This window comes from Trichoplusia ni, chromosome 6 (genome assembly GCF_003590095.1).
Source record: "Trichoplusia ni isolate ovarian cell line Hi5 chromosome 6, tn1, whole genome shotgun sequence".
In the NCBI taxonomy this organism is placed as follows: Eukaryota; Metazoa; Arthropoda; class Insecta; order Lepidoptera; family Noctuidae; genus Trichoplusia; species Trichoplusia ni.
The window spans coordinates 8,782,860-8,801,026 of NC_039483.1; the positions used below are offsets into that span (position 1 = coordinate 8,782,860).

The window sequence follows — 18,167 nt, forward strand, 5'->3', positions numbered from 1 at the left end:
TTAAAAGATCGAGAAATATTGCATTTTGTAAGACGTTTCACATTATTTATATAAGAAAGGCTTCAAATGAAATGTTAAGTAACATACTTTTTTCTTTCAATTTAGTTCGACTGAGTAAAGTATATATTTTATTTGATAAAACGATTGGTGATGAAAAGACAACAAAGCATGGAAAAAATACTGTAAAGTAAATTATTTCAATCGCAAATAATTATATTTGTGGACTAGTCCATATATGTGACTTGATTTTGAAATTTAGTGCTGCCAGATCTTAAAAAAAAACCCAATCTGTCAAAAGTGTCAAAACCACTTCTATTTATTTTGCTATATAATAGTCAGGTTGTAGTTATTGTAATTTTCTGGAGTTAACTTAATTACTAAGATTCAGAATATTACTTAAATCTAAGAATAACGACATAAAATGGATAAATAAGTAGGCTATTCAGTCTTAAAATGTGTCATATGATAAGCATAATACTTGAAACCTAAACTGTAGTCAGCTGATCTTCTGTTTTGGTGAGTTGGTGTTATTTATTTACTTGATATTCTATTAAACACTGGTTTAAAACTTGGCCTACTGCGTTTGATAATTGGTTGGTGTGTAATTTGGTTATAAGAATCACTATATTCTTTAGTAAATTCAAGTATTCATGTACCTAGTTGCTGTTTTTGATATTTTACAATGTTTTTTTTTATTCAATGTGAAGCTTATAAAGCAATCATTTAGTGATATTGTCTTAATGAGATGCTTTGATGAATGATTTTTTTTTCTGAAGAGCATGCCAAACATCATTCACTCTCAGACACAGGCTATTGTATTTTATTTATAGGCTAATTATTTGCTTAGCATAAATACATTGGTGTCAATGATTGTAAAAGACTTATTCTAGTAGTTGTTATGGACTTTGATCTACTTTAAATTAACTTTCTGTTATCTGCTATTTTGGATATAAGCCATTTTTTCCCTCTTAATTTGGAGAGCTGATGATATTTTTTTGTCACAGGTTTTTTGAGACAATTTTATTTTGATTAGGGATTAATTTTGTGAAGAAAATATTTTAATAAATATAAATGCGGTATTGATACTACTATGACTAGGCCCTTTATAACACATTGTACATTTGAATTGATAGAATACACACTGCGGGGCTGTAGGCACCTAGAATCAATTATTTGTATCTCACATCTCCCCATGTATTCATACATGGGTTGATTTCAGGGGAAGAGACTCTTAAAAGAGTATGTACATGGTCCCATGTCCAATATGCAGGGTCACTTGGTGAGAAATTTAATCTATAATGTGATACCAGGCATCATTCACCACTCCCCTATGGAAGAAAAAAAAAAAAAAGAACTGACATTCATATTCCAAAGTACATCAGAACTATTTTCACACAATGTGTATATAATTAGGCTATTGTACTGCTACATGGGGCAGATCCTACAATTTGCCGAAAACCTATGGCATCTGTATTGCTATACATGGTGATATTATATAATCGGTAGTAAAATACAGTAAATGTAGTGACTCACTGGTTTCTAGATGGGCCTCCTATGATTCAGCCACGATAGGCAGCTGAAGGCAATGCCAGCGAGAGGCTAGGGGTATTGAAAATTGCGTAACCGAATTAGCCATCGCAGTTGCATCGCGGGCATATAGCTTAGCCCCTCTTTATACAGCCATTTAGGAAAAAAGGGGTTGGGAGCCTGGATTCACCTTAAAGGTGCACCCCTTTGGGCACTTTGGTTGCGTGACAACTCACAAAAGGCAATGCTTATTATTATTACCAGCAATTTGAATTCGACAACAGGACAAAAGCAAGAATCAATTAGGTGCACATACTTAATTGGTTTATAGAAACCCTTCTATTGAGTATATTATATCTAAATATGTTTTTTCATAATTTTGCTGTGAATTCAATCTACTGTCTATTGTCGTTTTACTGTGTCAAGGAAGAGTTTCTTATGATATGATAAAGAAGCGTTGCAATAATTTATTTCTATTGCCATACCGTCGAAAAACTTGCAATGATTTCTCAGGGCACTATTTTTGGACCTTTACAGGTTTACCTGACTAAATATGAATTTTGAATCAATTTATCCTACAAATGTCATTTACATATGCTAAAACTGAGTTTTTGTATCGACATTCTATCATCGATCGTTTTACTATATTATAATCAGGGACCGGACAACCCCACTTTAGAGTTAAGCCGTTTGACAGGGTAACCCGTACACGGGGTAACTCATATCGCAGTGTTACCTTTTGTTCGAGTTACATCCTCGAAACCCAGCGAAATGGTTAACACCTTCATTATGGTAACCACGTGAAGGGGTTAACCCCTTCAATAACTTAACCCTTTGAAGTGGTTACCTTCACGAAAGGCTTTTATTCGTGTTACCCTGAATTACCCACTAAACTTGAGCTGCATACTTGCACCCTAGCGGCCCCTCATTGCTTTACTAAGACTACAGCTGATTTTCTTCTATCGCCGACGCGTCGCGCCGCGACTCGCGCCTCTCGGACAAACTACCTACGCGCGAAACGTCATATAGGTAACTAGCTGTTGCCCGCGACTTCGTCCGCGTGGTTAGAAGATATAAGTTAGGAATTTTTGAACGAATGCCCTCGAAGATTAATATTTTTCCCCGTATTTGCCACATTTTCCATTAAATCTTCGCTCCTATTAGTTGCAGCGTAATTTTATATACCTAGCCTAAAACCTTCCTCGATTATTGGTCTATTGAACACAAAATGAGATCAAATTTTTTAGATGAAATTATTTATAATAATTTAAAAAAAAATCGAATACAAGTTTTTTTTCATTTTTTGCATTTTCTGAGAAGATTTGACGGGTGAATTTTCAATTGAAAATTAGAGTGTTTTTTTATATTAATTCAAAATAAGGTGAAAAAATAAATATTTTTAATCAAATAAATTACAGCGTATTTGGGACACAAAAAAGTAAGTTTTTCACCAAATTTCGTTACAAAAATAAATTTTTGTAAAAGATAAAAATAAAAAACCACAATCTTGGTTTTTTAGATTTTTCACATAAATTTTGAGGTTATGTGAAAAAAATGTAAACATAAAAGTTTTAGATCTTTTTCTTTTAGAACTTTGCCATTTGACTTTTTTCGATACGAATTTTAGTTTTGCCGGAAATCGATAAAAACCGTTTTTTACTTTTCAAACGTCACTCCCACCCCCTTCCCGACCTCAGATCACCCGTAAATTATTTTTCCTTTCATTTTTATAATATTCCCCTCCTTTTCTAATGGGTTTCATCCTACTACTTTTTTTTTTTGGTTTTAAAAATTATCGACCCTGGTCTATAATCTAAAATATATATCACAACGTTTGAAAAGTGCGACAAGCAAAATTAAACTGTAAGATCATATCCACAATGATTTTTATTCCATGTTTACAAGTCGCTCGGTAAATGCAACAATGGCGCCGCTGGGCGGTAAGATGTCACGTGCGCTCGTGGTTATACTATTTTCAAACTAATGTCTATGATAAAGAGTGCATATTGCATTGTCTTAGGTTGGAGTGGGTTACCCTGTTACAGTGTTACAGGGTAGTAAAGGGTAACCTGTTCGGAACAGGGTTACAGTAATCCGTTCGAAGGTGTAACATATGTCATAGGGTTTTTTCTTGAAGCGCTTAAAAAAACCCCTTCAAAAACCCTTTCAATGAGTATCCGGCCGGTCCCTGATTATAATCTCCTTTTGGAGTTCATAACACGATTATTCTCTAGTACAAATTAGATGGCTAATGAAATGTCAAACAGTTACGTAGCGAACAAAACACTATGCAAAATACATACGCATATATTATGCTGAAACGGGATTGCAACCAAGCCTTTAATCATTGGACTCTCTAGTGTATGACGATAATCTAAAGTGGACTCTCTGCAGTTGCGATACAGTGCTTTTATTAAGACCAAAGTTATCGTTATTACGTAAGAGATCGGGTGACGGATCTAGGTTATTGTCTCGGTAAGCTACTGAATTGATAACAGATGAGCATCTGGATATCTATTGGTAATACCTAATAGAATAGCGAGGCTATAAATATAACCCAATGACTAGGTATAAAATTTTCTACTCTATATCAAATCTATAGGCACACTGGGAACCTCATTTACAACATTTTAGCATATCTATAAATCACTTAATCAAATGATGTTAAGATGATTTGTGAACAATGTTAGATCAAGTTAAAAATCTGTCAGCCTCTAGAAATCACCAGATTCACCAGAATTCAGAAATCACTTGAATATCATTTTAAATATATCTATTAAAAACTTTTAAATTGTGTTGCAAGTACGTCGAGAAGATAGAACAGGAAGAATAAAACAGATGACCTGAAACAAAAAGGTTGCTAAAAATAAAGGAAGTTTTAAAGCTTCAGTCAAAATTCTAAATAATATATTTCTCAATAAGAATACGATATTTTCAATTAATTTGATCGTCAGCGGCTTAGTTTACTCGTATTACTGCCGTCACGTGAATGACATAACTCCACATGTAATACGAGGACTTCTATAATTACACGGTTGTTTGTGTAAGCGTTCGATAACTTCCGATGTACCTATTACTAATTATAATTCTATTTCTTACTATAATTATTATGATTTTACTGTGGACAGCAAAACAATGAAGTTATGTAGATTTTTGTCGACTGCTTTTGGTTTTAAAGACTTGTTATTCCTTCAATTTATTTATCGTACGAATAAAATTTGTGTCTAGCTGGTCAAGTTAATAGGTCCTTATTGAGCGTTAAGTTATGTCGTACAATTGTTTATGTAATTCAAAGCACAAAATTCTCGCTTTCAAACTTGGAAATGTTTTTTTTTAGGGCTAGTAGTCACTATGACATTCTTTCGAGCATTTTCAGGTTATGCGACGTTCGTACTGGTAGATAATCCTACTTAATATTGTTAACGTCAAAGTTTGTAAGGCTGTATGGATGATTGTTACTCTATCACACAAAAAATACTGAACGGATTCAGACAAAACTTGGTACATAGTTTATAACCTGGATTAACAAATAGGATAGTTTTTATCCCGATTTTATGTTTCCGAGGCGTCATTTTTGATTTGTACCCAGCGGGCCCGCGGGCACTCAAAATCAAAAGCTTTTATTTCAAATAGGCCGTTTCTCAGGCACTTTTAAAACGTTACATTACTGACTCTAGTTGCAATAGCTAGTTTCAGAAAAAAAAAAAACGCTCAGTTGATAAAGTATTTCTATGCAATTCATTGTTTCTCTCATTCGAATGTCGGCCCTCGCTGCCCGTCGCCCATGCTCATACAAACGACTTCACAAACATTCAAATCTCATGCACACAGAATCCCAGACTTGGAACGAGCATTGTGGATCACTGAACCCGCGACAAATTTGTTTTGCGTGGTTACCACTTGGTTATCCGTGTAGTCAATGATAGATCAAATAAATGGCACTGTTATGATAAGATCGACCACCGTTAAAGACTTGGGTGTCGTGTTTGACCGGAAGCTGACTTTCCATGACCATATTTCTACCGTTGCTAAAGACTCGTTCAGGCGACTAGGGTTTGTTCTAAGAAACGCACGAGATTTTCAAAACGCGCATGTACTACAGCTTTTATACAGCACGCTTGTCAGAAGCAAATTAGAGTCGAGCTCTTGTATTTGGAATCCGTATGAGGCCAAATATGTACTTTTGCTTGAGAAGGTCCAAAAGGCATTTTTGAGGTTCCTTTATAAATTCCGGTTTGGATATTATCCATATTTATATCCAACCAAATTTCTTGTTGGACACCTAGGATTTAATATGTTGCAAACTAGAAGAGCCTATGACCAGTTGAACATTATGCTCAAAATATCTAGAGGGATAACCGATGCCCCTGATCTGCACAATGAGCTGATTCGTCTTTACGTCCCTAACAACTATCTTCGAGGACGAAAACACCGACTACTAACCACACCTACTAGTCGCACAGTGGCCCGGGCCTCATCCCCAGTTCCCCGTGTTCTAGCTATGCTCAATGACCTCATGGAAGCTGAACCGAACTGTGATCTATTTGTTGAAGATTTTAAAATAATAATGTGTTTGTGTCTCAGCCTGTGCGAACGCATAGTTTAATGTGTATCTTGTTATTGTTATAAATTTTATATTACGTTTGTTTTGTTTATTAATAGTTTATTCTTTGATGTAACTAAGTTTCTCATGTTTATAATTAAGCTGGACGGTTTTTCTAGTTTATATTATGTTTTTTCTATTTTAAATTTCACGTCTATGTTAATGTAATTGGTGTCTCTATCGTTTTAACATAAATAAAATAAATAAATAAATAGAAAATGGCGAGGCTGCTCAACCTCTGTTCACATTTTTCCGTCACAAATAAAATGCTCCAATATATACACACCCTTACTTTTACCTTTGTTATTGTATGTATTTAAAAGTAACTTCATTACCGTTACATGACCAAGTTAAAAAAAATCTTAGGAGTTTTATTTATGTCTCAGCCCTCCCCTTTGTTTACACCAAACCTTCAAATCATACCCGTAACTTTTCCTTCGACGACTTTCTAAGGCTTTCCTTTCTCAAATTTAAAATAAACAAAAAGTTTTTAATTCAAAGAAACGGTTGCGCAAAGGGTCGCAGTAAGTTCTAAAATATTATCAAAAAAACTACGTCGTAGTCCTTATGAATTTCACATTGGTTTATACTTCATAATAGTGAATTATTCATATTCACGTGCATTCTGCATTTTCTAGTTTCTTCTACTATGAATAATGTATTGCATTTTGCAAAACTTTCACAATCCTTCTTCATTTACATCATTAAATATTTACGAGGATCCCAATTTCAATCTTTTGTCTCGTCATATAAAGACTCTTGATCGTGTTCAATCCCTTTTCGCTTGCTTATATTTTGTCTTTGTTATTAAACTCCTGTCCTAATATAAAAGAGTGGTGTATTTCAGTTATGTAATAAAAATTTTGCTCTAAAGTGAAAAGGTCTCGTTCGAACACCTAGTCTGCAAGTGACAAGTACGGGCCATTGGGTTATTGCAAGGATAGTCACTTTCCTACCTATACAACAATGATAACTGATAAGAGTATATAATTCAAAACTATTCGATGAATCGTCATAGTAAAAAACTCTAAAGGTCTACCTCGCCCAAATCTGACAAATGTCAATTTGAGTTGTTGTCCTCAAACAGAAGAAGTGTAATTTCTGACAATCATGCTGATCAGAACAATTTATCCAAAACATATTTGTGAATAGTTGCCTATTGTGTCGCAAAATCTAGTTCAATTAGAATCTGCATTTGACACAAAACCAATAATCGTAGCCATATGATATCGTAATTGTATGGCGACATGATTCAAGTATAAAAATTCGTAATTTTGATAAGGTATTTTGAACTTCATTTATTTCAAACAATATACACCTCATATTAGTCATGTTAGTTGAAATAAATGAAGTTTCGTTAGGTAAGTTAATTTTACTGTCCACTCATAGTTTTCTTGTAGACTTCAAAATTACGTACTTTACGGTTGACATATCATTACTTGTTATATTATTAAACCAAGTCCCCATAGATTATGTGAAGTTAACGCTGTGGTGATGATGATGTAGTGAAAAAAAGTAAGATATAATTGGCGGTTTACGGGCTTTTTCGTAATATGTGGGGTTGGTTGGATAGTCAACACTGATCATTAATCATCTGCTATTAATTAGATACAAGTCTTCTGTGGGGTATAAACATGTAGTTTTTTGGTGACGTAATGTTTTTACCCATATATCTGGTTTGCGCCGTGCACCGTACAACTATAAACACAGTGTTTAGTGCAGAAGGGCAAAGAAAACTGTTTATAAGCATGCACGTGTGGTCATCTCATTATTGTAATGTTATGTACATACATGTTTTATAACTGTCCTCACCGTAATTCACTCATAAATGTACTATAACCTCGCTATAACTTACAAATATTCTCGCCCAGTGCTTTCACGGCCGCTCGTCTGTATAACATTTTCATTGAACCAATTTAAACTGACCCATCTCGCTCTGTATTACAGGCGACTGTAAACGCTGAAATTTATAGAACTTTCGCAGCTCAACATCCGTTGGGCGTTGACTTTCATAGGTTGCTTATTGTGCGATATCGGAAACGTAGTCGTTCTAGAAGGTATGAATTTATTTGCTGCTGCGTTTTGCGGAGTGTCGCCCTAGCCCTCAGTACGTAGTCGTCTCTTGGTAAAGTGGCACGTGTTCCGTTTTATACGAGTTTTGATTAGAAATTATTGAAATTAATTGTAAGTATGGAAGTGTTAATGGTTTGTTTATAGATGTTTTGTTATGAATACTTGACTTGGTCGGGTTGTGTGCGAGCGCTAATGACGCTCACGACGTTCATGGTCACTTGGCTCAGTAATCGTTTAGTTGACGGTGCATCGCGTTGCATAGAGTTATAGAGTTTGCCTTGTCGTCGTCATTTGTTTTAGTAGTTTTGTAAGTACTCATCTCTCGATGTGATTAAAAAACTTAATGGTAAAATAGGAAGACGTCGTTTTAATTTATCTTAATTTGCTAAGATTTAGCTTTCATAAATTGTTGAGTTTCCTTTAGTTTTTGTTTCAATTGACTTATTGCTTAGAGTCATAGTTATCGCTGACATCCGTAACGAATATAATATTTAATTATTTCAACATTAATCGGTTGTATGCAAGTTAAGATCTACGAGTATTCTTAATCCATCATCGTTAATGTTTCTAAGATCACATTTTAAAGTGGAATACTATTTATAATTATCAATTAATACTTTGTTTACATTACATTAGCGTCGATTACCTACAGACGGTTCCGTTGCATATCCGTAGGTAACTCTTATATTTATGTGGCACATGCCTAAGACTAGCTGCTTAATTGGTTTTAGCAAGTAGGTATACGGTATAAAATTAATAATGGTGTTGATGTCATACTTATTAAATTAAACAAATCTTCGTACTAGTTTAACGGTGATAAGAATTTAAAAGAATCGCCGTGTTATGTTATTTCAATGTCTTTACTTCGTCGCATTAACTACTTCGTAGTCTGGAGTTTATACATGTTAGATCAAAATTTATCGAATCATTAGTAAATTAATTGCAACTGCAAGACTACTTGCTACAGTTTAAGAAAGATTTCTTAGGCATACGAAGAGTAAAAACGCGACACTTTTACTGACGCACCGCCGTCTATACGTCCGTCAACAAGTTATATCAGGGACCGTAGTAGTTTCACAAGAATTTTCGCAGATGCTTAGTCTGTTGAAGCTATAACACCAAATACTAAAAATAAAGATCGAGTTTAATCCACAGTTGCTACGACCGTAAATTTATTGATGGTTGACAAAAAGGGGGTTGTGGAACCCACAATTTTATTTGTATCCCAAACGATTCGTTTTTCGTAAATCTAAGTAATTATTTGTACGAAATCCAATCCGTTACAGTCCAATTGGCACTTGACTGGTTTTCAAAAAACCGTTTTAGTCTTTGTATTTTCTTCCAAGTAAGCAGCTATTAATCTTCGTATATATTGCTACTGCATTTGATCATCGTTCTCATCGGAACAAATACCATAGCCAAAAGACATTTATCCTTCACATCAATATTTGCAGTAACATCGGTAAAATTAAACCTTTCTCATTAGCTACATTTAATATTAATTCGTATCTAATTACACAAGTCAAGTCAAGTTCAAAGTGTGTGTCTCATGTTAACATTGCATAATACTAGTTTCCTTATTTTATAACTCGCCAGTGTTATTAAAATATTGGCTTGTACTTCTATACAACAGTAAGTACTGTTGCATATACATACTTGTGTATCGTTATCGGTATTATGTCATGCGACGTTTGCTGCATTTCTCAGGGCCGTTTCGTTGTTGCTAGTTAGCAGTTATTAAGCTTGTATGCTCGTAATTTACGACATTCGTTTAGTTTTGTTGTCCGCTGAAGACTTGAACCTCCTTTGGATTCAGACTGAGGTAGTTTTGATAGGACGTAAGTTTTCACGCACATCTCGTTATTATCTCAATAGACACCAGTCGTACAGTCGCTTTGCATGGAAATGACAATCTTACTTAAGAAAAATATTCAGTTCTAAAAATAATATATTCTTCAATCATTCAATCAACTCAACCTATCGCGGTCCGTTCGTTGTCTTTATACATTTTATTACTAGGTTTTCGTACCCAAAGGTTAAACACGGAATCCTATTAGTGAGTCTGTTTTTTCGTATGTCCATTCGTCACCAGGCTGTATTTCATGAGCCGCGATAGTTAGGCTATTGTTTGCTTTATTGTTATTTATTCCTGTTGCCGCTTTTACAACAAATACTAAAAATAAAGATCGAGTTTCAGCTACTCGATTTTTCGTCTAAACAGAGTTGGTTATAGGTGGACCAAATCTTTTTTGCCGAATTTGGATAAAGATGTTTCTTCCTAAGCACGAAAAGCCGTAGGTATTATAAATAGCATACCTAAGACCTGTTCGAACTGGATTAACATGCATAATGTTCTCCAATTGATTGAACTACAGCAATCATCATGCAATACCTACATCGGCAGCAATTGACAGACCTTGTTCATATTAACGTTCAATACCAATAATTACTAAGTGCGGTGTACCGTTGTTATTCGCAGGTATTCTGACTAGACCACGATGCTCGGCGGTAGCGTTCTTTGGTTCCGGCATGGCCTGCGTCTGCACGACAACCCGTCGTTGCACGCGGCGCTGGAAGACAGGAACGTTCCCTTCTTCCCGGTGTTCATATTTGATGGGGAGACTGCTGGTAAGTTGTATAATAGAAAGGAGGATGTGTGAAAATAGTGTACGTCGTGTTAGTGTGATTTAATTTTTTTGGGATGGGAAGTGTAGGCGGCCTATTCTTTTACTAGAACTTATTTAAAATAAAAACCCAATATGACAGTTATCGCACGCATTTTACAGCAAAGTATGTCCCTATTGTACTGCTGTCATCACTTGTAGGTTGGTACTTGTGTTTTGGGAAGATGAAAATTCTTGATTGAATGATATTGACCTTTCGGCCACTGGACACTGAAAACAATATTTAATGTTTTGCGCAGGTACTAAGTTGGTCGGGTATAACCGTATGCGTTACTTGCTGGAAGCCCTGGATGACCTCGACCAGCAGTTCAAGAAACATGGCGGCAGGCTCATCATGTTGAAGGGGAAGCCCAACGTCGTTTTCCGGAGACTTTGGGAAGAGTTTGGTAAGTTTATTCTAAATTAGTTTTTTTATGACTTGGCGAAACAAATGAATTCGATAAAGGGCACAAATGCGAAGATTGAACCTTTTGTCCATATTTTAATGGCATAAATTCTGGTTCTGGTGGGTAAATCTGAAACTGAAAGTAAATATGTCTTATCCAGCGTTAAGATGTTTTTTTGAAATGATCCAAATTTTACTGATTTTGGTATAAAACAAACGATTTAACAGCCTTACATCTAGCAAAGTCATAGCCAAATTATCCCATATCAGGCATCCGCAAGCTATGCTTTGAGCAAGACTGCGAGCCAGTATGGCGGGCTCGGGACGACAGCGTGAAGACAGCCTGCAAGGAGATAGGCGTGACCTGCAAGGAGCACGTGTCGCACACCCTGTGGGAGCCAGACACCGTCATCAAAGCCAACGGGGGCATCCCGCCGCTCACCTACCAGATGTTCTTGGTAAGGCGTATTTGTATTGAAATATAGGGATGAACTTATTTATTTGATAAGTTGTGTGTAAATTCTCCGTCGGATCCAATAGGAGTTCTGTATCTTCAATTTACCATGGCGCTGTTCAAAATGATACGGATTAAAACGGATACGAAGTTGTACTTTCAATTCTCAGATTAAATTTGTTTTTTGTCGTGCGGATTTTAAATATGAAGGCATTTTTTGACTAAGTAACCCTTGATCAAAAAAAATAAATAAAAAAGTCAAAGATCTGTAAGCCCGGTGTTAGAATCACAGTCTTAGTAACAACCATTTCATGTTGATTGTATCGCATTGTGTTTTCCTATCTGCAGACTATGACCGTGGTTCTGATCTAGGTTCGTGTAACAATTTTAGCATACGGTGGCGACTATCGGCGACCCGCCGCGACCGGTCTCCGAGGTCGACTTCACAGGCGTCAAGTTTGGCACGCTGCCAGAGAGTTTCTACCAGGAGTTTACAGTCTTCGATAAGGTAACAATCATCGTTTTTCGAGTTAAATTGTGGCCCTTTTCACCCTTTTTAACTATCCCGCGATATTGTTATCACAACAGAAATTTTATAGTAGCGGTACACTTGGGTACCTTTGGGTTCTTTCTAGATTATTTCGTTTTTGGGTGAAATAATAATAATTACTTATAACATTAGTTAGACATTGATTAAAGTCCTTTATCCTATTAACAACAAATAAATACCCACTTACCTTAAACTACGAAATCAAATATCCCCAATAACTCCAGGCCCCAAAGCCCGAGGACCTAGGCGTGTTTCTGGAGAACGAGGACATCCGTATGATCCGGTGGGTGGGCGGCGAGACAACCGCGCTCAAGCAGATGCAGGAACGCCTCGCTGTGGAATATGAGACCTTCTGCAGGTACGATTAAGATCCTATATTAATTGCCCATATCAGGTTTACTGACATTTTTATGCCAATAACTCTGGCTCGGGCAGTTAAAAAGGCTCGGGGTATTTTTATACCTTCTTCACCCCACGCCCCCTCGGCGTGGTTTGAAGACTACCATCGCAAATATAAAACCATCGTTGTTGTAGTTCATCGACTTTTGATGGGGACGTTTTTAATGTTTTAAAATAAATTAAGTGCCTAGCTGAATTTTGTGAAATAAGGGTACAGGTTGCAGGAAAGAGAAGAAAAAAATAACAAATGATGACAAAACAATATGAGTAAAATATAATATTATGTGTTTTTTCCAGGGGTTCTTACTTACCAACGCACGGCAATCCGGATTTATTGGGCCGTCCAATATCGTTGAGTCCAGCTCTGAGATTTGGATGTCTGTCTGTCAGGAGGTTAGACATACAATATTTATTACATTTTACTATTGAAATACGGATTTCTCCCATCTTAATTGGTTAAACCATCCTTTACTCCCACTCGTTTTTAATATCTAATTTGAACGTAATTGTTTGTCTCTGACATTCTTTTTACTTTTACTTATTTTCTATTTTATTACTTTTTTATTCATTTTTAGTTTCTACTGGTCAGTGCAGGACCTGTTCCGTCAAGTTCATCAAGGACGTCTCGATTCTACTCAATTTATTACAGGTAAGATATCGAACCGTCAATTCATGTTCTATTCTCTTCTTGTAGCATAAATATGGCTGACAGAGCCCACTAAAGGAATTTGGCCACTAAATATTAAAAAAGACATGTTTACTAAATCTAAAAAGATATTCATACCACATCGAAATCTCATATTAGTTTTGGATTATATAAAAAACCCGTGGCATGGATTCAATTAATTAAAAGTCCATTTTACCAAAACCATTAGGCATTCTAATAATTATTTTTATAATATCGAATCGAATCGAATTTATATATTTTAGGACAGCTAATTTGGCGTGAATATTTCTACACTATGAGTGTGAACAACCCGAACTACGGGCAGATGGCTGGCAACCCCATCTGCTTGGACATCCCGTGGAAGAATCCTGAAGGGGATGAGCTTCAAAAGTAAGGAAACCTAAGATTAGTCATGGTTTTGTATGTAAGGTAAATAATTGTGATCTTGGATTATGAGTTCATCTTGTAACAAGTATTGTAATATAGTCAATATTGAATATAGTAACCGGGTAAGTATTAAGCGCTCTATAAAGAGACCTAAATGCATTTTGGGATAATCCACTTGTTTTTGGATAATTCATACAGCACTTTCGAGCGAGTTAGTAGTATAAGAGTTCATTTGTTATTCATTTTATAAAAGAGAGGTGTTCATTCTCAATTCAGTCTCTCTCTCAGTCACTATTTATGGCTATTTCCATGTTTCAGAATAAAAATAAAAACATGTTAAACTTAAATACAATTTATAGTGGTTTCTTAGGTTTACGCGAATGTTAGACATTGAAATGAAACTATATTATATACAATTTTGAATGGAAAGGTCGTAGCAGTTTAGGCTGGTTTCATTGTTCTACCACCGCAGCATTCACCTTCTGTAATGGTCCCCTGGTGTGGTATGTGTGAAGCGTTACCTAATTACCATGAAGCTACAGTAGTGGTGTGGTACAGATGGGTGTCGGGCCGCACGGGCTTCCCGTTCGTGGACGCGGCCATGCGCCAGCTGCGCTCGGAGGGCTGGCTGCACCACGCGGCGCGCAACACCGTGGCGTCGTTCCTCACGCGCGGCACGCTGTGGCTGTCCTGGGAGCACGGCCTCAACCACTTCCTCAAGTACCTGCTCGATGCTGATTGGTATGAATCATTACTTTTCCCAAATATTTCTTTTTTCCGATTTTTTTCTCGTAAATCTTAAATATCTTGTTGAATCACTAAAAGCTTACATACCTAAGCATTCCCTAGTTCACACATACAGGGTGTCTCAGAAACCAACGCCAAGTTGAAAATAAAACAGTTACCAGAAAAAATTAATAAAAAATCGGTCCAGCTCTTTTCGGGTTATAAGCATTCAAATACTTATAAAGAAAACAGATACCACGTATTGATCTTTCAGGCCCTGTACCTACAAATATAAGGTTATTTTCGTTATTTTTGCGATAGGTAGTGTAATCTTTTATTACACTTACAGCAAATGTTACAATTGCTTGCCTTGTGCTGCAAGTCGCATTAGATATTTTGGCTTAAATAAAGTCGCGGTGTCCATAACTTGAAGTATGAAGTACCTATATGTGATTAGCTTCAAGATGCTTAAAATAACTATCTGGAATATACAGGTCAGTGTGCGCGGGCAACTGGATGTGGGTATCGTCGTCGGCGTTCGAGGCGCTGCTGGACTCGGGCGACTGCGCCTGCCCCGTGCGGCTCGGACAGCGGCTCGACCCCAGCGGGGAGTACGTGCGGCGGTATGTGCCCGAGCTCGCCAGGATGCCCGTCGAATACATGTACGTATATATACAAACTTCTCTATTATCTAATGTAATTTGAGGCTCGGCTACCAGCTCCTGATGTAACACGGAACTACAGATAGCTGATTGGTATAGGTCACCACTGCAATCACTACGCGCAACGTGTCGAGGGATCTCCGGGGTAGTATAGGCATTTTTGTGATTCACGTATGCTTGTTCTGAGTATGGATAAAAATTTCCAAATACAGGATTTGATTACACAAGAAAATAACAAAAAAATCATCCCCGCCTACTCGATGTTACGGCACAACTTCATTTCGCGTGCAATTTATCCTCGACATTAATTACCATTATTACCAATACAAATATCGGTTCATACCACCTCATCGCACACCACGACATTGCAGGTGTTTGCCTTTTTGTGTATGTAAAACTTTTGACACTTCAATTCAAGCAAAATTCAAGTAATTGGACGAAATTATCAATTACAATCCGATTTTGAACGGTTTGCTCATCACTGAATAGCCTAATCGTTCGATGTATTTAATTAGCTCGTGTTTATGTCATTCCTTCGTATAGCTACGAGCCATGGAAGGCGCCCATCGACGTGCAAGAGCGCGCCAGCTGCATCATAGGCAAGGACTATCCCGCGCCCGTCGTCAACCATATCGTGGCCGCGCAGAGGAACAGAAATGCTATGCAGGTACGTTATATATAACTATTCAGATATACACATACAGAAAAAATGTATGTAACAGCACAAAAGTTAGTGAGCCAAGTCAGGTTTTTTAATAGTTACTATCGTGAGAATGATCCTTAATTAAATGATGCAACGGTTTACTCATGCGTATACCTATATATGGGGATTGGCCGACTAGTTTCGGAGTCGTACTTGGAACAAGTCGGGCACTCCCGATAAGTACGTGAGCAAACCGTTGCAGCATTTAATAAAAAGTTAGATTTTGAAATCAGGTTACATGTCACCAATATTAGTGAACTGTAAGTATTCAGTAGGTTGACAGAATTAAATTGCATTTTGGTGCTTCGAAGTACCAAATTATTGAATTTTGCTGTCCTAATGTATTGTGTAAATCTGACTGTACCTAATTTCTTATGTTATGTTATGTTGCTGGCTGTACCTAAATTCTTAGTAGGCTCAGTTTGTAAATATGTCCTGTTTAAAGTATTCTTCATGATCGTTGCTTAAAGAGGGTTTTAATTTAACCAGTAAATATATTCTGCCTTCTTATGTACCTTTTTTGCCAGTAATGTGGTGTTCTTTAATTTATTTCTTTAATTATTTTCTTTATTTTATTTCTTCAATGTAGTTATCAAGTATAAATTCTTTGCTAGTATTTCTTGTACTTATAGTTTAGATTTGATAATAAATTAAAACGGTTTTTGAACATCCTGCAGGCAATAAGTAATCATATAGCAAGGCGGATGGCCTCCGGATCTTGCAAGACAAAGAAAACAGATATTCCATTTACTTAGATACCTTTAGAGCTGGCAATACTATGACAATATGGTGTTGCTAACGATAAATGAGAGTTTTTGTCCGCGTGGCCGAGTCTCCCCCAGAGGTTAGGCCTTTGTGGCCTAGTCTCCCTTTTGGGCCTTGGGCCTTACTGCGGCCAACGCAAGGACGGGATGTTCGTTATAGCCGGGGTTCGTAAAACGATTTATATAAACCCGGCGTAGCTAAGTTTGATCATTCGGTATAAAAACATATTGTATTCATAAATGCCGTTACATTTGTGTTAGCACAAATGTTGATTTTGATTCAGACCTAAAGTCATGATACTTGTTTTCGATACAAAATCTCTTTGAGCGATCTTGTTTGTCTATGTCAATTTTTAAATGTCAGTCTAACATTGAACTACTTAGCATTTATTATTTTTCATTACTTTATAAAATATACGTATAAACTATAAAGTTTTGAATAGAATAGAATATTCTTTTTTGCACGTCACTTACACAGACGAATTGACAAACATTAATAGTTGCATGGTGCCACAATCTAAACCTGTAACTTCATTTGAAATAAGTAATCGATACCTCATAAATATTTACAATATCTTTTATTACATTTACAGCTTTATCTACTTACATACTTCAAAACAATATCATAACTAACTTAATTCATTGTCATATCTCATAATTAACTTAAGGTACATATTTTTGTTTTCATAAAATTAATCATCTTATTATTAATGTTCTATTTCATCACACTAACACAAGTTTCGGGAATCATGAATGAAATTAAATACTGTATTAAATATACAATTATTTTCTTTTCAGGAATTGCGTAACATTTTACAAAAAGCGCCTCCGCACTGCTGCCCGTCCTCCGACGCAGAAATCCGACAATTCATGTGGCTCAACGACTAATAAAACGAGGTGTCAAACTCCTGCGATAAAAAAGAAAATGATTATCGTATTCTCTCTGGTACTGTCTTCTAATTGCGTACGTAGTTCTTTCTGTTTCGTGATGTATCTGTGCAATTAATCTTATGTCAGGTTTAGAAAAAAAAACCTAGTTTAGTTTATAATTCCGTCGTGCACCGTATCATTTGATGTCTTGTTACTCCGGCCTGGCTGTATCGCACCCAGTGTCACTATTGTAATGTTTTAACTGCCTGAAAAAAGGCCTAAATACATTAAAATATATATATATTTTATACTATAAGATCTAAAATCAAGACTTTTGTCTGTTGCGGAAGATAGAAAACTTACACGCAGTGTCGTCATCTCTCTTCTACATCGACTACATCTAGTCTTGTCCTCCTTCAACGTTCTTTAGTTTATGCCTACTAAAGCGTGCTTTCTTGCAGTTGTTTATCGATACCTCTTTTGATCTGTACCTGACCAAAGAGTATTTCAATATATTTGTACTCCACTGTTTGACGTTCCGTAAGCATTATTTTAATAAGTAAGGGCCCCAGTAGTCATGATACTTTTATTTAAGTGAAGAATAAAACTGTACTACTTATGTTCCTAGTTACAATAGTACTACTTTCAACTTAGTATGAAAAAAAGCCTACTAAGGACAAAAGAAAAGTAACTTAAAATACGGGCGTAAATCT

The 18,167-nt window shown here is 36.2% G+C and overlaps 1 protein-coding gene across 3 annotated transcripts; it reads left to right on the forward strand.

Annotated features, from left to right (window-relative positions):
* Positions 1–301: 301 nt before the first annotated feature.
* On the forward strand, positions 302–18,159 carry LOC113494751 (cryptochrome-1). Of its 3 annotated transcripts, none has more exons than XM_026873202.1 (13): positions 302–516; positions 10,683–10,831; positions 11,127–11,273; positions 11,543–11,730; positions 12,118–12,234; positions 12,501–12,634; positions 12,973–13,068; positions 13,251–13,324; positions 13,606–13,732; positions 14,288–14,470; positions 14,950–15,117; positions 15,661–15,784; positions 17,383–18,159. In XM_026873202.1, exons 2-13 carry the CDS (start codon positions 10,702–10,704, stop codon positions 17,470–17,472), a joined length of 1,578 nt encoding a protein of 525 aa, XP_026729003.1. In that variant the 5' UTR covers positions 302–516; positions 10,683–10,701; the 3' UTR covers positions 17,473–18,159. The 3 variants fall into 3 exon arrangements, with proteins under 3 accessions (XP_026729003.1, XP_026729002.1, XP_026729004.1); XM_026873201.1 differs by lacking the exon at positions 302–516 and adding an exon at positions 8,218–8,314; XM_026873203.1 differs by lacking the exon at positions 302–516 and adding an exon at positions 9,773–10,041.
* Positions 18,160–18,167: the final 8 nt, after the last annotated feature.